Source organism: Staurois parvus, unplaced genomic scaffold, assembly GCF_062004578.1.
Source record: "Staurois parvus isolate SC_StPar_1 unplaced genomic scaffold, SC_StPar_1.0 ptg000456l, whole genome shotgun sequence".
NCBI classification, from domain to species: domain Eukaryota; kingdom Metazoa; phylum Chordata; class Amphibia; order Anura; family Ranidae; genus Staurois; species Staurois parvus.
The window spans coordinates 65,001-90,189 of record NW_028318252.1 but is presented as its reverse complement, the minus strand read 5'-3'; the positions used below and the strand labels follow the sequence as shown (position 1 = coordinate 90,189).

The window sequence follows — 25,189 nt, the reverse complement described above, 5'->3', positions numbered from 1 at the left end:
CCGGTTTCGTGACACTGGGGCTGGTGTGGCAGTGTTTAGGAACACTATTGTTGGCTCACACTTGTCTGGTGACACACATATACTCATGCAGTAATCCACTTTACTGAACGTCACTGCACGTGAACCCCAATGCATCGTTCTAGCGTGTAAAGGTCACAATTGTTTTCTATGTGCCCCGGTGTGGAAACTGTGTTGCTATATGCAGATCACCACAGTTCCACGAATATGGTGTGAACAAGCCTTAAATCTTCTTAAAAGTGACAGTTCTTAGTTTTGAACATGCAGCCAAATAGTGACTGTCCCAGGGGCGGACTGACAACTCAAGGGGCCCCCGGGCAATAGGGGTCATGGGGCCCCTGTGTCCTTGCCCAAACTCAAAAAAGCCTATGAAAAAGGTACCAGGGGCATCTCATGGGACTCCCTACTGACCCCAGGCCCTCGGGCAGTGCCCGAGTTTCCAAATGGTCAGTCCGCCCCTGGACTGTCCCCTCAACTGTGAGCACTTATTTAGTATTGAAAATAAACCTCAGAACATAGAAATACTATAGAGGACTTTATAAACACTCACATTTATGTTCATTTTCATTGCAGCTAATTTATGACAAGAAATGCATCAAAAACACAAATCTGTCCTTCAATTGCATTTAAAATAAAAGAAGCGATGAATTAATAACTGCAAAGAAAAAGATGCTTTTCCTAAACGCCTGGATTCCTGCTACATCTGTGTGATCATGGTGTGTTGTATCAGAGCATGGACTATATTCAGCTTTTCTTTACTGGTACAATTGACGTAGATGCTCGGAGGTCACCTGCCTGTCCACGGTGGAACATTCGCCCTGCTAATCACAAAGACTTGGAGTGACCAGTCCCATGGGGGAGGAAGGCTGGGAGGAGCAGGGAGGAGATAATGGGATATGATGGAGGAGAAGAAGGAGGGGGAAAATCGCAGGAAATCTTTACATCCGTAGCATCAGCATCACTGCATCAGGGAGACACAACACAGAGTGACGGAGCCAGGTGACAATCGGAGGCCCAGCAACACAGCATTATAGGTAAGAGAACATATGGATGAAATATATTATAAAGCACAGGGGGGTGATTGTAACCAAGGGATACATATTGATCAGATGGGAGGATGATGCAGATAATGGGGGAAAGTGGTACAAAACCAGGAAAGGTAATGCTGGTCTGATTCAGCTGGGATTTTGTATGCGGAAAGAGGCATGGAGACTGCAGAGGACTGACACCAAGACAGCCAGAAAGAGCAATGGAGCAACAGGTAGATGTAAGTGTAACTGCACTGCAGTCTTCAAACCTATATGGGTCATTTTCACGCCATATAATGCAGCATCGCATTCTATCTGCCGCAGTGTTTGCCTTCAATTTTAGGTCTACTTTGCCTGTACCCACTACCCCAACTAAGCTGTGGTGTGCTATGCCAGAGTGGGGTGCTTAAAGATCTACAATTGCAGGGTAATAGACATGCTGGTAGGTGAATTGGCTCCTGTATAAATTGTCCCTAGTATGTGTATGTATGAATGTGAGTTAGGGACCTTAGATTGTACGCCCCTTGAGGGTCAGAGACTGATGTGAATGTACAATATATATGTAACGCGCTGTGTAAATTGACGGCGCTATATAAGTACCTGAACTAAAATAAGTATAAAGAACTGGAAAACTTCCCATAAATTGAGAGTGTATACACAGACAAATATTAATATTGCATATAAATAGGGTGTGTGCATCATTACATGCTAACTGTTGATCCTTCCCGACCTCTCCAAGACACATCATTTGCTTACAGCAGGCTGACAACACTGCCGTGATTCCATCAAAGGTCTTGCAGCGTTGTCAGCCTTCTGTATGGAAATGGTGTGTTATGATGTGTCTGCATCCTCCTCATGTGTAGGACTACATTTCCACACGGCCACGTCACCTTGGGGAGGGCTGACAACGCTGCCATGGTTCCCTCAAAGGTCTTGTAACGTTGTCAGCCCTCTCCCAGGTAACGTAGCCCTCCGGAGATGTAGTCCTACACCGGAGGAGAATGAGTCCCAACCCACGATGCAATAGGAAGAAGGGTCAGCCACACACCGGAGGATAGATGAATATAGTGTGTATTTATTAATCCATAGGACACACAGAACACCAGGACATGAATACAGGACCTGTTAACACGTTTCACACGATCTCGTGCTTAACCACAGTGATTTAGCATGAGATTGTGTGAAACGCGTTAACAAGTCTTGTATTCATGTCCTGGTGTTTTGTGTGTCCTATGGATTAATAAATACACACTATATTCATCTATCCTCTGGTGTGTGGCTGGCCCTTCTTCCTATTGCATCGTGGGTTGGGACTCATTCTCCTCCTGTGTAGGACTACATCTCCTGGTGTTTTGTGTGTCCTATGGATCAATAAATACACACTATATTCATCTATCCTCTGGTGTGTGGCTGACCCTTCTTATTGCATCATGTGTGGTGGTGAGCCAGAGCCTGCGCCAGTTGTGGATTGTTCTGGATTGTTTGCCTAAGCGGTATACCTTTGTTCTTTGGAGAGTCCCAACCCACCGGCCATGCATGGAGGCTGAGCGGTCATGTAACTGCAAAAAATGCACAAAAGGAAAAGTCAAACAATAAAAGAGAAAAATTCCCAGCTCAACTTACCGACCAGCCTGGAACCAACCAAATTGTCCAGTCTAACAGTTTGCATTAAAAACATGGGTTTAGATTGCATACATTTGTAAATACATGCGTAAGCTGCAAACAAAACCCCTGTTATTAACACAAACTGTTAGGACAATTCGGTTGGTTGCAGGCTGGTTGGTAAGTTGAGCTGGGAATTTTACTTTTTTACTGTTTGATATGCGTCGCCCTTCCATGTGCTCCTTGCTATGAAGGCCAGTTATAGATTGGGGCAGTGGTCAATTTTTTGCACAATAAGAAAAGTATCTGTCAAATTTGTAAACAGTTTGGTTAGCAATGTGGCGCTACCCAAGATCTGCAGTTGCTTTAGCTTTCCCATCTAATTTATTATCACTATTATAGATATTACTATTATACAGGATTTATATTGCGCCAACAGTTTGCACTTTACAAAATAAAGACCCTACAGTTACAGTAGAATTTAATTAGAGGGTTAGGAGGGAGGGTCTTGCTCCTAAGAGCTTACAATCTAATTTAAATGGTATATATAGAGGCATATTTATAAAGCAGTAAATATGACATTCACCGGACATCCGATGCAGGTGAATCATTCTAGTAAATGTGTTTTACATACCAAAAAGAATATTTGATGATTGTCACATTTACAGTTTATTAAATTTGCCTTTTTAGCCTTTGCTATAGATATATGTACAGTTATGTGTAAACGAGATGAGCTTGATGTAAATAATGTTATCATTCCTTTCTATTATGTGTAATAATATATACTATGTGCCTGGGGGACAGCCGGATTTGCTCATTACATGCTCAGTTCCTGCTTCCTACTTTGTGGTGCTGCACAGGGGTTGTGCTATATTGCTCTTTCTCAAAATGCACGTTGAAAAGGCAGCGGACACATTAAAAACAATGCACTGCTTGTGTGGCTGATATTGTACCTTACCTGCTGTGAAAGTGTACGTAATCCTAACAATGTACTTCTCTTATTTCTGCCTTTTTGTCTTATGAAATATACAAATTTGTTATATCTGTTCGATAAGTGCAAAAAAATACCTGTTGAGCTGTTCGGAAATCCAGTGCCGTCCTGTGTCACTGTGCAGTGTTATCTGTCCTGTCCAGGTCCCTTCTGTGAACTATAGAACACCTCCCCCACCTATGTTATTGAGAGGAGAGGAGGGGAGGTGTTCTGCAGTATGTACGCCCTAGGGTGACAACACTGCTCCTCTGTACAATGTAGATACAGTAAAGTGGGTGAGTGTTGTACGCCCTAGAACACCAGGTGAAAATAAGGAGGACAGAGCAACAGGTGGTAGCCCCTAACAGCAGCCCCTACTCATCTGGCCTGCACTACCCCCTGCTTCACTTAGAAAAGAGTTGGCGACTTAGAATTTGCACAGGGCTGAGGTTCTCTCACCTCCCGATGGGGCAGGGATGGGTGCCTGAGTGATTAAATGCCAAGAACAAGCACTGGCTAGAAGTTCAGGGTGCTTCTGTTCTCTTCTGGTGAATACACAGAGTTATGGGGAAGAGAAGGGTTGGTGAATATGTGCAGCTTTTTCTTTTTTTTTTTTGCTGGGGCTTTTTTTTTTTTTGTCTTGTATTTGCAAGAATCTGAGTTTTGTGTCTGACTGAAGAGCAAGTGGAGTGTCTAGCTGAGCAGACAGGAAAAAGGTTAGATATAAATATATCTAGGCATCTAGGCTAATCTGTAGGATAAAGCCTTTGCAGGCAACTATGAAAGAGATATCAGCAGTGACTAAGGGACAGAAAGTGTGACTCACTCAATGATAAGGAGCAACAGGTTAGGCTCAGGAACTAGGTTACTGTATTATGATGCTACAGGGGTAATAAGACACTCGGGAGCCGGGTTACTGTAATAAGATATTACAGGGGGAATAAGACACTCGGGAGCCGGGTTACTGTAATAAGATATTACAGGGTAATAAGACACTCGGGAGCCGGGTTACTGTAATAAGATATTACAGGGGGAATAAGACACTCGGGAGCCGGGTTACTGTAATAAGATATTACAGGGGGAATAAGACACTCTGGAGCCGGGTTACTGTAATAAGATATTACAGGGGGAATAAGACACTCGGGAGCCGGGTTACTGTAATAAGATATTACAGGGGGAATAAGACACTCGGGAGCCGGGTTACCGTAATAAGATATTACAGGGGGAATAAGACACTCGGGAGCCGGGTTACCGTAATAAGATATTACAGGGGGAATAAGACACTCGGGAGCCGGGTTACCGTAATAAGATATTACAGGGGGAATAAGACACTCGGGAGCCGGGTTACCGTAATAAGATATTACAGGGGGAATAAGACACTCGGGAGCCGGGTTACCGTAATAAGATATTACAGGGGGAATAAGACACTCGGGAGCCGGGTTACCGTAATAAGATATTACAGGGGGAATAAGACACTCGGGAGCCGGGTTACCGTAATAAGATATTACAGGGGGAATAAGACACTCGGGAGCCGGGTTACCGTAATAAGATATTACAGGGGGAATAAGACACTCGGGAGCCGGGTTACCGTAATAAGATATTACAGGGGGAATAAGACACTCGGGAGCCGGGTTACCGTAATAAGATATTACAGGGGTAATAAGACACTCGGGAGCCGGGTTACCGTAATAAGATATTACAGGGGAATAAGACACTCGGGAGCCGGGTTACCGTAATAAGATATTACAGGGGAATAAGACACTCGGGAGCCGGGTTACCGTAATAAGATATTACAGGGGTAATAAGACACTCGGGAGCCGGGTTACCGTAATAAGATATTACAGGGGTAATAAGACACTCGGGAGCCGGGTTACCGTAATAAGATATTACAGGGGGAATAAGACACTCGGGAGCCGGGTTACCGTAATAAGATATTACAGGGGTAATAAGACACTCGGGAGCCGGGTTACCGTAATAAGATATTACGGGGGAATAAGACACTCGGGAGCCGGGTTACCGTAATAAGATATTACAGGGGGAATAAGACACTCGGGAGCCGGGTTACCGTAATAAGATATTACAGGGGTAATAAGACACTCGGGAGCCGGGTTACCGTAATAAGATATTACAGGGGAATAAGACACTCGGGAGCCGGGTTACCGTAATAAGATATTACAGGGGAATAAGACACTCGGGAGCCGGGTTACCGTAATAAGATATTACAGGGGTAATAAGACACTCGGGAGCCGGGTTACCGTAATAAGATATTACAGGGGTAATAAGACACTCGGGAGCCGGGTTACCGTAATAAGATATTACAGGGGGAATAAGACACTCGGGAGCCGGGTTACCGTAATAAGATATTACAGGGGTAATAAGACACTCGGGAGCCGGGTTACCGTAATAAGATATTACAGGGGAATAAGACACTCGGGGGCCGGGTTACCGTAATAAGATGTTACGGGGGAATAAGACACTCGGGAGCCGGGTTACCGTAATAAGATGTTACGGGGTAATAAGACACTCGGGAGCCGGGTTACCGTAATAAGATGTTACAGGGGAATAAGACACTCGGGAGCCGGGTTACCGTAATAAGATGTTACGGGGTAATAAGACACTCGGGAGCCGGGTTACCGTAATAAGATATTACAGGGGAATAAGACACTCGGGAGCCGGGTTACCGTAATAAGATGTTACGGGGTAATAAGACACTCGGGAGCCGGGTTACCGTAATAAGATGTTACGGGGTAATAAGACACTCGGGAGCCGGGTTACCGTAATAAGATATTACAGGGGAATAAGACACTCGGGAGCCGGGTTACCGTAATAAGATATTACAGGGGGAATAAGACACTCGGGAGCCGGGTTACCGTAATAAGATATTACAGGGGGAATAAGACACTCTGGAGCCGGGTTACTGTAATAAGATATTACAGGGTAATAAGACACTCGGGAGCCGGGTTACCGTAATAAGATATTACAGGGGAATAAGACACTCGGGAGCCGGGTTACCGTAATAAGATATTACAGGGGAATAAGACACTCGGGAGCCGGGTTACCGTAATAAGATATTACAGGGGGAATAAGACACTCGGGAGCCGGGTTACCGTAATAAGATATTACAGGGGGAATAAGACACTCGGGAGCCGGGTTACCGTAATAAGATATTACAGGGGAATAAGACACTCGGGAGCCGGGGTACCGTAATAAGATATTACAGGGGGAATAAGACACTCGGGAGCCGGGTTACCGTAATAAGATATTACATGGGGAATAAGACACTCGGGAGCCGGGTTACCGTAATAAGATATTACAGGGGTAATAAGACACTCGGGAGCCGGGTTACCGTAATAAGATATTACAGGGTAATAAGACACTCGGGAGCCGGGTTACCGTAATAAGATATTACAGGGTAATAAGACACTCGGGAGCCGGGTTACCGTAATAAGATATTACAGGGTAATAAGACACTCGGGAGCCGGGTTACCGTAATAAGATATTACAGGGGAATAAGACACTCGGGAGCCGGGTTACCGTAATAAGATATTACAGGGGGAATAAGACACTCGGGAGCCGGGTTACCGTAATAAGATATTACAGGGGGAATAAGACACTCGGGAGCCGGGTTACCGTAATAAGATATTACAGGGGAATAAGACACTCGGGAGCCGGGTTACCGTAATAAGATATTATGGGGTAATAAGACACTCAGGAGCCGGGTTACCGTAATAAGATATTACGGGGTAATAAGACACTCGGGAGCCGGGTTACTGTAATAATATATTACGGGGGAATAAGACACTCGGGAGCCGGGTTACCGTAATAAGATATTACGGGGGAATAAGACACTCGGGAGCCGGGTTACCGTAATAAGATATTACAGGGGGAATAAGACACTCGGGAGCCGGGTTACCGTAATAAGATATTACAGGGGGAATAAGACACTCGGGAGCCGGGTTACCGTAATAAGATATTACAGGGTAATAAGACACTCGGGAGCCGGGTTACTGTAATAAGATATTACAGGGGTAATAAGACACTCGGGAGCCGGGTTACTGTAATAAGATATTACAGGGGGAATAAGACACTCGGGAGCCGGGTTACTGTAATAAGATATTACAGGGTAATAAGACACTCGGGAGCCGGGTTACTGTAATAAGATATCACGGGGTACAAAGACATTCTGCAATACAGTACTTACTGTAATAAACAATTACATAATTTGTTTGTTATTCTGAATTAATGATTTTGTTTTCTCTCTCTCTCTGTTAGGATAGGATGTCGCCATTGCTAATTTCCCTTCTCCCCTTTCTCCTGTTCTCCACATCTTGGGGACATCATGGCAGATGTCTTGTAGAGAGGAAGCAGAAGGAGGCTGCCAGCGCAGAATCTGGACTAACAAAGTGCCAGCAGTATTCTAGCCGTGAGTGTGATCTGTAAAACTAAGAGACGGAGATGTGGTGGAAGAGGTGGGGGGGTGTCATTAACGTTGTGCACACCATAACTCATCTCATATCACAGATGACCTATTATTGTAAATCTGTAACCCTTGCTGCTCAGATCAACCCTGTCCTGTCCTCAACCCTGTTCAAGCTATTTAATTATTGGCTTTCAAGCAAGTTCTTGACAGGTTTTTGCCAAACTAACAAGCATCTCTAGTATAACATGTGGCCTTGTAGGCTAATTTTCACCATCCTAACACCCTGCATCTCCAGCTTGGATTTGTAGATTGGCCTCTTTTGACTCAAACTATATGATCTTGATTTGTATGCTTTTAATATATCCCTAGCTTTATTACATACCAGCTCACAGCATCTTCATTCGGCTACAGGTAGTAAGAAGTAGTCCACTTCAGCAATCAGCATCTCAAATTTTTTTAGACTTGCAGAGTGCCCCCCCCCCCCCTCAACATCGATCATTTCTGGTCTTGATTAGGGATTGGTAAACACCTAACCATCAGTCATCTGCATTAGGACTTGTTTTACTTCACCTACCCCAATTCCTATCATCTACAGTATATCCTGACATGATGCAGAGTAGAATTGTAATGCAACCATTCTGATTTGTGTGTGGCATTGTGCACTGGTTTCCTCCACATGAACACCCAGCACCTCCATCCGGACTTGCACGCTGGTCTTCTCCACATGGTATCACAACCCTGATATTTCTTTGTAACTTGGACTCCTCAGCTGCAAACCACCAGCTTCTCTTTGCTGACTTGTAGACTCGATTCTTTTTCATTTTGACTTCTTGTAGTTTTCCTCCACTGAAACATGGTATCTCCACTCTGATGTCTCCTGGTAGGTTGGACTCCTCAATCAGCTAGCATCTCATTCCTGACTTTTCATCTTGTAGAATGGTTGCTTTACCTCCAGATTTGTTACCTTGTAGACTACCTTCCTCCATCACAACACTCAATTATTTAACTTTCTACAAGAGCACAAGTAACCTTTCCAACATAAATTGTAGTCTTACTGACTGGCCTCCATTGTTTTCAACACACATCTTCATCAATACTTTTTTTTTTTTTACTTTTTTCCATCTTCCTTTTCCATAAAGCATCCTGGTCCTAATTAGTAGACTCTTCTTCTCAATCTTTATTCTGACATCAAGCTTTCTGATTTCCAAAATACATCATCTTAATCATGACTGTAGACAAGCTTTCACAGACTAAAATATCACCATCCTCACTTATATTGTTGTAAATTACCTTCCAGCACTTCAGATCAATGTTTCGTATATCTCATTTGTAGTCTTTTAGGTTAGCTACCTCAAACATAACCCCAATATCCTAGCTTGTAGCCTTGTGGATGAATGGATAGTTACCAAAACAACTTTATTCATCTCCATCGCCTGCACTCTACATTTCGACGGAGACAATTGTGATACTCTTGAGGTTTACATCCATCAAGGTTTTATTCTTTATTTTTCTTTACATACTACTGGGCTGGACAATCATTTGTGCAAAGCCTAGTTTTTCCAGATTTTTAATCCTTATTTTCCTTTTATAATAAATGTATTACATCATTTTTAATTTATTTTTATAGAAAGCAAGCTACTCTCATAAATTGTAATTCACCAAAAAAAAAATCATAATTAACCTCCCTGGAGGTATTCCCAAGTGTAGCTCGGGATAAAGTTTCAGTACTAGAAGCGGTAACCCCGAGCTACACTCGGGAATACCCTGCAGCGTTGCTCCGGGATCCCTCCAGCACTTACCTTGTGCTGCGCTCCCGCGATGTCCCTCCTGAAGTTTCCCCGCCCATCTCCTCCGGCCGATGCCGGCATCTGTCTTCTGGGTTCCATCCCCTGCGACGTCGGGACATACGGGGGACGGCACGGCAGGAAATTTAAAAATGTGAAAAAGTGACATTCACTAAATACACTAAAATCACATAGTATTCCATTACTGTATCAAACCATTTCACATACATTGTGTCCTGAGTGCTTTGTCCGGCGCCCTGCCTGCATTATTACTGTTTTTTCTGCCTGGAAACTGAGAAACGTCCATAGCGTCCAAAAAGCGTCCCTTTAGGTCAAAAGCGGTTTTAGACCGGCTAGAGAACAGCGATAGTAAATTAGAACCACTTGCAGAATTGAGTGATAATGATTCGTGGGGGAAATTCGTCATCAGACACTGAAAACGATTTTGCGACTGAGCTCAGCGATGTGCGAACTTGGCGCTATATTTCAAATTTCAGTGTTTTTGGTTTGATTACATTATTGAATTAAATGTGTTATTATAGTATTATTTTTTATGATTATTTATTAAATTATAATTACAGCTAAAAATTACAGTCTTAAAATAAAAAAAATACATATTTCCATGCAAAAAAAATGTACCGCTTTGAGCACAGAAATACTAACATAATCAGACCACTAGGGAGGCTACTGGCTATGTTCATATTTTATTTAGCCAAACTTATTAAATAAGTTTTATGTAAAACTTATTTAAACCTGCCAGATATTTTTTACCTTTATATAATTACATGTCTACAGTGTTCTCTTGTTATGTGGATGGATTTCAACATAAAATAAAAATGGCTACATACTTTAGGTCTGTGCATGGGCTAATTTGTTTTTCCAGAGGATACTGTGAGCTGCACTAGGCATGTTTGGCAGAATGCATCCAGCCGCTGTTACTGCAGGTAATCACTTGCTGTGCAAACAGGCACAAATACGTGGCGACAGCCTGTCATTGCAGTGTACAAGTTCGGTGGCCGCAGCTACCCACATGCGGCTCTCAATTACAGTTAAACGTCCGTGCAAATGGAGCCTTCATAAGACAAAATTATTTTCAGTAATAATAATAGCCAGAAAAAAATGCAGAACGTAAAACCTGTATGGTTACTTCACAGTGGTAGTAAGCAAAAAAAGTGCCCTCTTACATTGGTGGTCACTGAAGTGTTCCGTGGCATTAGTGGTTAGTGGAGAATGCCTCCCTTTGGTGGTCATTGTAGAAGGACCCCATTACACTTATGGTCAATGGTCATTGCTCAAAGAACCCCTAGAGGCAGAGAAGAAAGAAAAAAGCTCAAATGCCTGTAAATGTAGCATTTTTTAGTTCAAGTGTGCATGAGCCCATAAGTAGAGTGCAGGAAGACCGTAGCCTCTGTCATCTAATGTTTTTCTTTTTTTTTTTCCAGATTCTTGCTGCTCTCAGGAACACATAGATGCCCCTCCATTCACCCCTTTCCCATGGGATGGATGTGGACCCCTCAGTTCCAGGTGATATTGCCTAAGAATATAATTTATCAAATTATCTAAGCCCATGCTAATAGTCATGTCATTTGACCGTTCAAATCGCATGGAATGATCAGCAATGGAACCATTCTAATCGGTGCGCCTCCAACTTCGTTAGTCACACCAATTAGAAAAGTAGGCCCTGCACTACTTTTTCCGATTTGGGGTGCGACTTGTATAGACATCTGTACATGAAGTCACGCAGTGGTCTAGCAAGTCGTACTGTCATCAGACTTTGAAATTGTGCGACTTATCCAGAGGCGACGAACATTTGCTGGAGCTGCAAGGAGGAAGAGGGCACGATCCTTCATGTTTTCTGGTCTTGTAGAACACTGGCCAACTTTTGGTCTCAAGTTAGGGAGACTATTAAACATCTGATGTACTTTGATCTGGGAGAGGACCTGGCCAAGTACCTACTGCACCACTCTGACCTCTCGAGGAAACGCTATAAAAACTCTATGTTAATGCACTTGTTAAATTCTGCTTGGGCCTGCATGCCATTACTTTGGAAATGGGAGACCCTCCCTCTCTCTCTCCATGTGGTGGAGTAGAATTGCTGAAATTCATTCAATGGAAAGTATCATGGCCTCGCTTTACAGCAAGAGGAAAAGTTCCCCCGTAGTTGGTTCCATTGGACCATCTTTACCTGCTCAAATTCTCCAGTAAATTGTATAATGTATGGCCAACCTTATAAAAGCATGTTAGTGCACTTGTTAAATTCTGCTTGGGCCTGCATGCCATTACTCTGGAAATGGGAGACCCTCCCTCTCTCTCCATGTGGTGGAGTAGAATTGCTGAAATTCATTCAATGGAAAGTATCATAAGTATCATGGCCTCGCTTTACGGCAAGAGGAAAATTTCCCCCGTAGGTGGTTCCGTTGGACCCTCGTTACCTGCTCTAGTGAATATGCGTACATTGTGCACTTGGGGGAGTGAGACATCCTCCTCCATCCTCAGTCCCTTGCCCCTCCCCCCCCCCCCTTTTCCCCAACCACCTCCATCTTCTGGCTTGATTCCATTGTTTCTTTCTGGGAACTTTTCTTCTGTAGTGTTATCTTATAAAAAGTACAGATGGAATGCTTATTTTCTATATCTTGCTATCTCAATTTTATTCCTGATGATAGCTTTTCAACTTTTTGAACTTGGAACATTTTTATATCGCTCATTAGAGTGTTTCACTGTGGAAATGGATGATGCTGAACCTTGTGCCTGTTCTTTAAGCATTCCTATTTGTATGTAAAATCTCAAAGAATGTAAAAAAAAAAAAAAAGAAGAAAGAAGACGTGCGACAAGTGAAGTCGCACAATTTCAACGTCGGATCCAGTTTGTGATCTGGCGCAAAAGGAGAAGCTTTCTTTGTTGTCTTTATCAAACCTGATCCTACTATGTGCTCCTCAATGAAGCAAAGAAAACAATAGAAAGGAGATTAAAAGAGAATCCAGATAGTTACTAGAGGCAAGAATTACAGTTCCCTCCGGTGAACACAACCCAACTAAAACACTGCCCTTCATTTCCCTCAGGTGTGAAGAATACATCAGCCGTGTGCAATGTATGCATCTCTGCTCCCCGCACATCTCCAAGTGGGGTCTTCCTGGATCGCCCGGCGGGATACACGAGCTGCCCCTCTGTGACAGATTTTGTGACCAATGGTAAGAATATACTTCTAGTTTGCTATAAATGTAGAAGAGATGTAAACACAATCACTATAGCTTGTATGTGCCCTCTACTAAGATGTATGCCACCTTGGCAGTGTGACATGATCAGGGGCGGACTGACAACTAATGGGGCCCCCGGGCAATAGGGGATCATGGGGCCCCTGTGTCCTTGCCCAAACTCAAAAAAGCCTATGAAAAAGGTACCATCTCATGGGGCCCCCTACTGACCCCGGGCAGTGACCGAGTTTCCAAATGGTCAGTCCGCCCCTAGACATGACTGAAGCCCCCAATGGAGAGAGACATTTTCCAAGTCCAGCACAAAATGTCCCATCTTTTGCTCCTCCTCTGCTTATTTTGGCTGTGTATGCGGTAAGTAGCCGATGTGGCAGCTTACAGAGTGGTATGGGCTCCCCTATGACAGCACCAATTGGCCCAGAACTGTCACATGGAGTGAATCACATGCTCCTTCATACCTTTTTCTTCTGCCAATGAACAGAACATCAGAGAAGCAAAGGGAAGGTAACTAACTATAACCTGTAAAACTAACCTGTTGAATGCAGCAAAGGGACTGATACCCAAGTATTGAAGGAGACAGGAGGTGCTGAAAATAAAAGACTGGGTGGAAAGGGTGGATCAAATATGTAAATTGGAGGAACTTTGTCATTTGAATGAAGATAAGATGGAGAGTCACCATACAAGATGGAACAAATGGAATTCAAAAAGTCAAGACTAGCCTTAGAGTTTATGGGGGATTAACATAGAATAATATGGAAGCATGCTTTGCTCTTCTTTTATAGGGATTACGATCTTCAGAAATGAACAGGAAAATGCAGAGCAGAAGGGGTCAGGGATTAGATGGGGGGGGGGGGGGGGGGAATGGGTGGTAAATACAGTTGTGACCAAAATTATTCAACCCCCAATGCTGTAAAGGGGTTTAGGGACTATAGTGTACATTTGGAATTGTATTCAGAATCAAATCCTACAAGGACGTTGTAACTACCCAAATGCAACTAAAATGACATCAATTGTTTATGTAATACAGTAGTAAATGGTTCTTATGTGGTTTCTTCATTGCCACAATTATTCAACCCCTTAAAGACTACCACTCTGAAGAACAGAGGTTCATACAGGTGCTTTCCATCAGGTATTGAAAACACCTGTGGATGTCACCGAGCAGCAATCAAGCATAATAAGCACCAATTAGGCAGCTTTAAAATGACTGTGATACTCAGCTCCTTCTAGACATTTACTGGTGTGGTTACAAACATGGTGAAGGCAAGAGAATGGTCCAGGAAGACAAGAGAAGAGGTGATTTCTCTTCACAGGAAGGGCAATGGCTATAAGAAGATTGCAAAGATGTTAAACATACCAAGAGACACCTTAGGAAGCATCATTCGCAAATTCAAGGCAAAGGGCACTGTTGAAACGCTACCTGGTCGTGGCAGAAAGAAGATGCTGACTTCGACTGCTGTGCGCTACCTGAAGCGTAGAGTGGAGAGAAGTCCCCGTGTGACTGCTGAGGAACTGAGAAAAGATTTGTCAGATGTGGGTACAGAAGTTTCAGCCCAGACAATAAGACGCACACTGCGTAATGAAGGCCTCCGTGCCAGAACTCCCAGGCGTACCCCCTTGCTGTCTCCAAAGAATAAGAAGAGTCGACTGCAGTATGCCAAAAGCCATGTGGACAAACCACAAAAGTTGTGGGATAGTGTTCTGTGGACTGATGAAACAAAATTAGAACTGTTTGGGCCCATGGATCAACGCTATGTTTGGAGGAGGAAGAACAAGGCCTATGATGAAAAGAACACCTTGCCTACTGTGAAGCATGGTGGAGGGTCAATCATGCTTTGGGGCTGTTTTGCTTCTGCAGGTACAGGGAAGCTTCAGCGTGTGCAAGGTACCATGAATTCTCTTCAGTACCAGGAGATATTGGATGGAAACGTGATGCAGTCCGTCACACACCTGAGGCTTGGGAGACGTTGGACCTTTCAACAGGACAATGATCCCAAGCATACCTCCAAGTCCACTAGAGCATGGTTGCAGAGGAAAGGCTGGAACATTTTGGAGTGGCCATCGCAGTCACCAGACTTAAATCCGATTGAGAACCTCTGGTGGGACTTAAAGAAAGCAGTTGCAGTGCGCAAGCCTAAGAATGTGACTGAACTGGAGGCCTTTGCCCATGAAGAATGGGCGAAGATACCCGTAGATCGCTGCAAGACACTTGTGTCAAGCTATGCTTCACGTTTAAAAGCTGTTATAACTGTAAAAGGATGCTGTACTAAGTACTAAGATTGAATGTCACTTGGGGGTTGAATAAAACTGATAATGCTGTGAGCACAGAAAAGACATTTGTGGTTATTTCATTATAACTGTTATGTTATATTTGTCTGACCTACAAGTGCCTCTTTAATGTAAATGTAAGCAAGATGACTGAATGATCAAAAGCAATGTCAAACTGGCCAAAACACTCAATTTCAGTGGGGGTTGAATAATTTTGGTCACAACTGTAGGTAGGGGAGGGGGGAAAGGGATGAAATGATAAATGTTTTGATAATAAGCTAAGGTTTTAATGAGTGTTTGTATAACTTGTTTATCTGAAAAATGAATAAATATTTAAATTAAAACATCCAATTAAGCAGTCCCTTGCACTACATAGTTGAAGGCAAATCTAAAGGAAATTGGGCAGAAATTAGACAGAAACTTATTTAGTGTATGGCCAGCCTTACCCTTTAAATATTTTACTGATCTTGTCAGAAATTGGGATAAAAATGGGCATCCTAGATGGTGTTTATGTGTATACAGCAGAAGGCATAGTCTACACTGATGTTCCTTGTACCTACCCAATACTTCTTCGCAGAACTTCTGAAAACTTGCCAAGATTCTATTGGTTAATACGATGAGTGAACATTTCGTTTGATAGAGTTATCTAGCTACAACTGATGCATAAACCTAACTGTACTAACATTGTCTCAACAGGTTTGATGCATGTAAAGAAGATTTAATCTGCTCAGGATACACAAACACTGAAAGCAACTGCAGCAACGGCTGTATCACATACACACAGGCGAGTGCGCCATTCATTCTTCGTTTTCTTTTAATCCTTCCAAAAACAAATCTGTCACTACATAACATAGCGCAGGGCTTAAAATTTTGAGTCTAGACCTACTAGCCAGGCACAAACCTTACTCTCCACCAGTTGCCCCACCAAACCTTGCCCAGGTCCGCCTCTCGTGTCCCGGAGGTGAAGAAACTGGAAGTCGGTTTCACAATGAGGCTTGGAGCGCAAATCGATTCCAAAGGCCTGGGGATCGCATTGCAAGCCACCCGTTCCATCTGTGCTCGCCACAAAGGGATTTCCCCTCGCATTTGGTGAGTGGGAATTTCAAGCCCTGACATAGTGCATCAAAAGGGCTCCTTTTTACTGACCATGCATTGACATAGTAAATATTAGGTCTAAGGCCCCATGTACACGGGACACTTCTGAACAATGGAAACTGACTGCTGGAAAACATAGGTTACAAAACATCTGTTTAGCCGAGTTTTGCGTTTTTGAGTGTTTGCATTTATTTATTTCAGGTACTTATATAGCGCCATCATTTTACACAGCGCTTTACATATATATTATACATTCACATCAGTCCCTAACCCTCAAGGGGTGTACAATCTAAGGTCCCTAACTCACATTCATACATACACATACTAGAGCCAATTTAGACAGGAGCCTATTAACCTACCAGCATGTCTTTGGAGTGTGGGAGGAAACCGGAGCACCCGGAGGAAACCCACACAGGCACAGGGAGAACATGCAAACTCCAGGCAGGTGGTGCCGTGGCTGGGAATTGAACCAACAACCCTAGTACTGCCAGGCGGAAGTGCTAACCATTTAGCCACTGTGCTACCCAGTTAGAAGAAGTGTTTTTTTTTTTTTTAAGATAACCTCAGGAGACCTTCCAAAATACCCAGAATGCACTGAAAAACAGTAAAAAAAATTAACTATTTCAGACATTTTGAGAGAAATAGAGCAGAAGCAGAGAGCAGTATGTGTTGAGATTAGCTGTTTTTTTTGTGGTGTTTGGATGTGTTCCAGCTCATTTCTGTGCAGAAATTATTACAGCGGTGTATAACATATTTTATGCAAAACCTCAAAGGCTGGTGTACCGGGTCCAACTGAGTACCGGGAAAACACTTTACATGCATTTTTCATGATGAAAAAAGGCTCTGGACAGCATCTGGAAATGGAAGAGTTAAAAAAAAAATTCAAAAGCAAACACCTATAAACGCGTTTACAAGCGTTTTGCATTTGAAACGCTGCTAAAATCTACTGCTGAATGTAAGTTTTCTGCGTTCAAAAAAATGACTGTAAACTCAACTGCCTGTAAACGAAGATGTGTATATGGACACATAGTAAACCATTAGGGAGAGTTCAGGGGCTGCTGAAACAAAACGCAGAACAGCTCTGAAGTGCGAGTCCATCATCTGCAGTGTACATGGAGCCCCAAGGCTGAATCAGCTTAAACATCGGAGCTCACCGATAACATCTGCAGCGTCCCTTTAAAATAAAGGAAAAAAAAACAAAAGATAATTGAGGCAGGGGAATTAGCAGACTTGTATTGACAATGTACGCAGTGGGATTTCATTGCATTTACCCAAATTGCATACAAGGTTTGTATTATCCAATTATTCTACAGAAATCCTTTAACGAAGATTCAATTATCCCAAGATGGGGGTGGGGAGAATGGAACATTGATCCTCTTACCTTCTGGGAATCATGGCTTACAAGACCCTTTTATCCCATCAACATGAAGGGTCTATGATTGGCTCACCTTCTGCACTTTGCATGTTTAGGGGCATTAGCTTGTACAGGGTTATCAGCTGTTAGACCAGCGTCTGGATGCAATGGCCTGCCAGTGACCACTGGGCCTAATTTATATTGAAGAATAAGTTCACCTTTGGTAACATTTGGGATTTAACTAGTGGGGCAGCACAGTGGCTAAATGGTTAGCACTTCCGCCTGGCAGTACTAGGGTCGGTTCAAATCCCAGCCACAGTACCACCTGCCTGGAGTTTGCATGCTCTCCCTGTGCCTGCGTGGGTTTCCTCCGGGTACTCCGGTTTCCTTCCACATTCCAAAGACATGCTGGTAGGTGAATTAGCTTCTGTCTAAATTGTCCCTAGTATGTGTATGTATGAATGTAAGTTAGGGACTTTAGATTGTACGCTCCTTGAAGGTTAGGGACTGATGTGAATGTACAATATACAGGTGAAACTCGAAAAATTAGAATATCATGCAAAAGTTCATTTATTTCAGTAATGCAACTTAAAAGGTGAAACTAATATATGAGATAGACTCATTACATGCAAAGCAAGATAGTTCAAGCCGTGATTTGTCATCATTGTGATGATTATGGCTTACAGCTCATGAAAACCCCAAATCCACAATCTCAGAAAATGAGAATATTACATGCAATCAATAAAACAAGGATTGTACATAGAACAATATCGGATCTCTGAAAAGTAGAAGCATGCATATGTACTCAGTACTTGGTTTGGGCCCCTTTTGCAGCATACATGTATTACATACATTTAATGCTGGAGGTGCCAGAACCACGTTCCCCTGCATTCCACACACAAACGAAAAAGTCCTGTGTGCGCAGGCATCTGTATGTATATATATAATGTGTATCAGGGGCGGACTGACAACTCATGGGGCCCCCAGGCAAAAGGGGATCATGGGGCCCCTGTGTCCTTGCCCAAACTCAAAAAAGCCTATGAAAAAGGTACCAGGGGCATCTCATGGAGCCCCCTACTGACCCCGGGCCCTCGGGCAGTGCCCCAGTTTCTAAATGGCCAGTCTGCCCCTGTATACGCCAGCAAAATGGTGTAATGCGACCAAGACCCCCCCCTTCCCTCCCCCCACATTTATGTTATAACCCACACATCGGAATGTGCGCAAATGTCATCAGAGGCAGAGACTCCTCCCATCTTTTTCTGTATGACGCCCACCCTGTATATTGTACACATATTCCGGGGAGGAAAAAAAATCACTCCCCCCTCACATCAGAGTCCCCCTTTAACATCAGAAGCTCCCCCATCACATCTGAGCCCCCCTGCTTCTATTAAAGACCCCCTTTTCACATCACATCTCCCTTTCAAATCATGAACCCATCACCACAATGCTCCCATTTCAAGTCGCAATCTCCCCTTTCACAGAGCAAATCAGAGTCCAATTTCACATCAGAGCTCCCCCTTCACATCAGAGCACCCTCCCCCCCCCCCCCCCCATTCAGATAAGAGCTCCTCCTTCATATCATATTCTTCATTTCAGATCAAAGTTCAACCTTTCACATCAGAATTCTCCATTTGGAGATCAGAGCCCCCCCCCTTTACATCAGAGCTCCCCCTTCATATCATATACCTCATTTCAAATCGGAGGTTCACATTGAAGTCATATTAAACCCGGGGCGGACTGACAACTCATGGGGCCCCCGGGCAATAGGGGATCATGGGGCCCCTGTGTCCTTGCCCAAACTCAAAGCCTATGAAAAAGGTACCAGGGGCATCTCATGGGGCCCCCTACTGACACCGGGCCCTCAGGCAGTGCCCGAATTTCCAAATGGTCAATCCGCCCCTGATGTGTATATATATATGTGTAATAAAATGGACTGGACCCAGGGAAAAAGTATTGAACACGCTAAATGAAATTTACTTAATACTTCGTACAAAATCCTTTGATGATGATGACAGCTTCAAGACGCCTCCTGTATGGAGAACCTAGTCGCATGCATTGCTCAGGTGTGATTTTGGCCCATTCTCCCACACAGTCTTCAAATCTTGAAGATTCTGTGGGCCTCTTCTATGAACTCTGACCTTTAGTTCCTTCCATAGATTTTCTATTAGATTCAAGTCAGGTGATTGGCTGGGCCATTCTAGCAGCTGTATTTTCTTTCTTTGAAAAAAATTGCGTTCTCCTTGGCTTTGTGTTTGGGATCATTGTCTTGATGAAATGTCCGCCCTCGTTTCATCTTCATCATCCTGGTAGATGGCAGCAGATTTTTTATAAAGAATGTCTTGGTACGTTTTTCCATTCATCCTTCCTTCAATGACATGAAGTTTGCCAGTACCGTATTGTGAAAAACAGCCCTATTCCCACCGCCATGCTTCACCGCTGGTGTGGTTTTTTTGGGGTGATGTGCAGTGCCATTTGATCTCCAAACATGGTGTGTATTATGGCATTCAAAGAGTTCAATTTTGGTCTCATCTGACCAGACTATATTCTCCCAGTATTTCACAGACTTGTCTAAATGCTGTGCAGCAAACTTTAGACGAGCTTTAACATGATTTTATTTCAGCAGTGGAGTCTTGCGTGGTGAGCGTGCATACAGGCCATGGCGGTTGAGTGCATTTCTTATTGTTTTGTTTGAAACAATTGAACCTGTCAATTCCAGGTCTTTCTGAAGCTTTCCACAAATGGTCCTTGGCTCTTAGACAACTCTTCTGATAATTCTTTTCACTCCTCTCTCAGAAATCTTGCGAGGAGCACCCGGTCATGGCCGGTTTATAATGAAATTATGTTCTTTCCATTTCCAGATTATGGCCCCAACAGTGCTCACTGGAATATTAAGATTAGAAATCCTTCTGTAACCAATGCCATCAGTATGTTTTTCAACAATAAGGTTGCGAAGGGCTTTAGAGAGCTCTTTTACACTCCTTGATTGAGCCCTACCATCTGCCCTCATGGAGGGTTACTGAGTAATACAGGACAGGAGGATGGCAGTAGGTGGAACTTTGCCATTAAGTCAGGAAAAGTCATATCTCAGTAAGAGCTTGTACTGACGATTGATGATTTCTACTTCACTCAATGGTGCAACGTGGATGGCGCTTCTGAGGCTGCGTTTTGCCTGTTGTATGCTGCATTTCTCTGAACGCAGCATGTCCTATTAGAGATATGTTTGCATTGCATGCATTTGACAGCAATACCCTAAACAAAGAGAAACTAGATCAGAGAAGGGCACAATAGATACTTTTCACGTTAAAAAGGAATAGCAACCATCTTGTGGGATGTACTCTTAAGCCCCATACACTTGGGCGAAATATCGGCCAAAAACAGCTGGTACAGTAGATACCGGGTGACATTTGGCCCATGTATGGGGGTCCTTGTTTGACAGAAGGTGATCTCTTGACTGGCTTCTGTTGAACAAGCATTCTGTAAAACCAGCAGCTGATCAGTATCCAATCACCACTCCCAGCCAAGGGCTGCAAGAGCTGACCAGGGTGCAGGGGCAGACTGAGAAGTCATGGGGCCCCTGGGCAATAGGGGGATCATGGGGCCCCTGTGTCCTTGCCCAAACTCAAAAAAGCCTATGAAAAAGGTACCAGGGGCATCTCATGGGACCCCTACTGACCCCGGGCCCTCGGGCAGTGCCAGAATTTCCAAATGGTCAGTCCACCCCTGCCAGGGTGTGTTCCTAGAAGAATTCTCATTGGCAGGCACAATTTACAGCAATCAAGAATAAGCACTTCCCTCCTGATGACCCCAGCAGGTGGGCAGCGTTGGAGTTTGTTAAAGAGTAAGAGTCTTACATTTATCAAGGTATTTTCAAACAATAATGCAATGCGCTCCATTCAGTAATTGATAACCTACAAGCGGTAACCATAATTGCGATATTTTAAAGGCTAAGTTCACCTTTAAGAGAAATATTTTAAAAAATGCACTTTTTTGCTGGAAAAAAAAAAAAAAAAAAAAAAAGAAGAATAAAGAGTGTTTATTATTTTTTCCTCCACAGGAGCCTGCAAAGCATTGCGGGTGCAATATCAGGCTCCTGCAGACATTTCATCCAACTTTCTGCCTGTACCTCTGTACAAGCTTACATTTTGAAGCCTGGAGGACGTGTGAATGGACCAAGTGCTGATCAGCATGCTCGTAGTTCATTTTGAGAACTAAATGCCATCTGCCACAATGGCAGACAAGCCTTGTAGTTTATTAGGTCACAGACTGCTGTGAATGAATGACGTGGCTGTGCAGGTGGAACCCCGCACAGCCACGCCAATTTCAAATGTGACAGTGGCTGAGGGGGAGAGGAACCCCTGCCTGCAGTCACAGAGGGGTGGCTCTGGAAAGTGATACACGCTAAATACGGGTGTAACATGTGCCAAAGGTGAAATTAGTGCTGATTTTGCAGTTTTATGTGGTCACTGTAGGGTAAAGGCTGAGTACCCTTAACCATTTTAGAGCTTTTTGGGACGCAGTACACCCCATCAAAAAGACACTGCTGTGAAGAGTTTATTGAAAAACCACAGAGTGACATTTCATTCAAGTTGAAGAAAAAAAAAAAAAGAAAAATTGAGTGCAATGTGTCATTTATGATGCATCAGCACTGCTCCCTTTACAGCGCACATCAGGAGCTGTGGTTTAACTAGGCCAGGGCTAAGCAACCTGCAGCTCTCTAGCTGTTGTGGAACTACATTTCCCATGAGGCATTGCAACATTACAAAACTGACAGTTACAGCTATGACTTGCAGAGGCATGATGTGGTTTTTCAATAAAGTTGAAGAAAAAAAAAAAAATTGAGTGCAATGTTATTTATGATGCATCAGCACTGCTCCCTTTACAGCACACATCAGGAGCTGTGGTTTAACTAGGCCAGGGGTAGGCAACCTGCAGCTCTCTAGCTGTTGTGGAACTACATTTCCCATGAGGCATTGCAACATTACAAAACTGAGTTACAGCTATGACTTGCAGAGGCATGATGGAACTTGTAGTCCTGAAACAGCTCGAGAGCCGCAAGTTGCCTACCCCTGGACTAGGCTGTTGGTGTTAATACGTCCTTGAGCAAGTTTCATACCTATTTAATGATCTGCAATTGCCTTACAGAAATTTGGATCGGGAGGACAACTGTGTGACACAATCTGGAGGCACTCCTTTGTAGCAGTAACTGAGGAGTGCTTCTGCATCACCCCTCTGGAGGAGGGGGCAGATATCTCACAAGAGGATCACGCCCACGCAGATCTAGATGCTGCCCAGGAGGGCTCATCAGGATACCCAGAGATGTGTGCCCAGGATCCTCACAAAATCCCACACAAGAGAAGGATGAGAAGAGCCGTATGGAAGAGACACGCCCACTTAGACGGTGAAGGGAGCGGCAGCGGCATGGGGGCATAATAGAAGTAGAGCAACCTTTCTTATTCCCGCTAACCACCTTCCCTCCTCTGAAAAGCTACCCCACCCTTTCCCCTCCCTCCCATAACGCCTGCCCTTTAAAGTGCCCATATAACCAAAGTTATAACCAGCAGCTGATCAAGCTACAGCAGAAACAAGAAACGCAAGCACAAGCCGAGCCAAAGAGCTTCTAATCGTTCGTGACACCGCATTAATAAACAGTCTTTTACAACTATTTTACTCTGCCCTTCATAAATTCAGTATTTTTAACTTCTCACCAGCATGTGGGCTCTTGTAACTAAGCTGTTGGTTGGGAAGCAAAGAACTCTTCCCAGTTACGTTCCCTCAACAATGCAAAGAAAATAAATCTATATATTAAAGTGTATTCTCAGACTTTTCCTTTTGTCTATACAAAAAAAAAAAAATGAAGCTACATTAGGTTCAATGCAGAAACAATGTTATGACGTCACCTAGTTATATTCCGTCACATACGACGGTTGCAGAGCTACAGCAAAGTGGAACTCCAGCCAGAAGTTAGTCTTTCCTTTGCATTGAGTGGAGACGGATTAGCCTTCTGCCTTCGACATTTTCTTTTTGCTCCTGTACAGGGGAGATTTTCTTACCTTTCTGTTCCAGTGAATAGTCACCAAGACAGGTTGTGAGAGGACGATTGATTGGAAGGATGGTATATTTTAAAAAACAAAAAAAAACAAAAAGATTTTTAGAAGTGGTTGGAGTATAGGGGAATACATGTAAAAGGAAAATATGAACCTGGAAAAGATAAAAAAAAGGGAGGAAAAGACAAGGTGGGGTAGTGGTAAGAAAAATTAACAAATGAAGAATTAGAAGCAAATGGAAGAATTTGAATGACGAGATGAGGGGGCGGGAAGGGGGGGGGGGTAAGCGGAGGGATAGTGGAAGAAACTAAGTAAAGTTTTTTGTATTGTATGAAGTTGGTAAGAAATGGGTTTGTACTTTTAAAAAAATCAATAAAGATAAAACAAAAAAAAACAAAAAAAAAAGAAGCTGATTGGCTACCTGCCTGCACCAGATTTTGAGTGCACCAGTTTTAGTAAATCCCCCCCAGTACGTTCTCCCCATCCCCTACCTCCATGCTGAGCCTGTGTAGATGCTTGGCTTTCGCTGCTCATGCAACCGGAGAAGTGGTCGGTGGTTGGGGGTCAGCGGTCTTCTTCCCCTTCTTTCCTTGGGGATGCCTGGAGGGCTCAGGGTGAGCGGCCACGTGCCACTCTGGCCGGTCAGGGTTCCTCTGGTCCATCTTGTTGCCCCTGGGAGGGGGGGGGAGGGGACCGTGGCTTTAAAGTCCCCAGACCATGCGCCGGCTATGTGGGCAGCGGGGGCTGGTCGTCTGCGGATGTGCTGTAGATGCAGTGGAGACCGGGGAAAGGGGAGGGGGAGAAATGTAGACAGCACAGGCAGGTCCTTTCACTGAAAAATTCAGGGATTACAGATGATAAATTGGTGTGAAATTGGCCAGCAGAAGGGCAGTTTTAAATGCAGATAATTGGCCTAACTAGTGTATGCCTAACTTATTTTTACTGTAGAAATAGAGGGATGTAACTATGAAATCTCTTCAATAGGAACAAAGATAGCAATAAAATACTATCATTCGTTCGAATGGAAAAGGATTGGAACATCAGTCAGGTTTTTTTTTTTGGTTTTTTTGGTGACATCTACGTCCCTGTTAAAAAGATTTGTCTCACTCCTTGCTGCCGAGAAGTAAGGGTAAATCTCTAGAACAGAGAACCACACAGCAGTAAAAACTTCTCAAATTGTTCTGATCCTTCTTTGCTGTTTTCAAAAAAATAATTTTGGCTGGAGTAACCACTTTGGGGGAGATTTACTAAAACTGGTGTATTCAGAATCTGGTGCTGCTGTGCGTGGCAGCCAATCAGCTTCTAACTGCAGCTTGTTCAATTAAATGTTGGCAATAAAACCTGAAAGCTGATTGGTTTATATGCAGAGCTGCATCAGATTCTGCACTCTCCACCTTTAG

At 43.6% G+C, this 25,189-nt stretch overlaps 1 protein-coding gene across 2 annotated transcripts; it reads left to right on the top strand.

Annotated features, from left to right (window-relative positions):
• The first annotated feature begins 851 nt into the window (after window positions 1-851).
• On the top strand, window positions 852-23,557 carry RTBDN (retbindin). 2 transcript variants are annotated; one of them, XM_089688821.1, is made up of 6 exons: window positions 852-1,052; window positions 7,896-8,041; window positions 11,265-11,346; window positions 12,882-13,010; window positions 15,993-16,080; window positions 22,888-23,557. In XM_089688821.1, exons 2-6 carry the CDS (start codon window positions 7,897-7,899, stop codon window positions 23,173-23,175), a joined length of 732 nt encoding a protein of 243 aa, XP_089544947.1. In that variant the 5' UTR covers window positions 852-1,052; window position 7,896; the 3' UTR covers window positions 23,176-23,557. The 2 variants fall into 2 exon arrangements, with proteins under 2 accessions (XP_089544947.1, XP_089544946.1); XM_089688820.1 differs by having other exon boundaries at window positions 858-1,052; window positions 7,891-8,041.
• The last annotated feature ends 1,632 nt before the right edge of the window (window positions 23,558-25,189 follow it).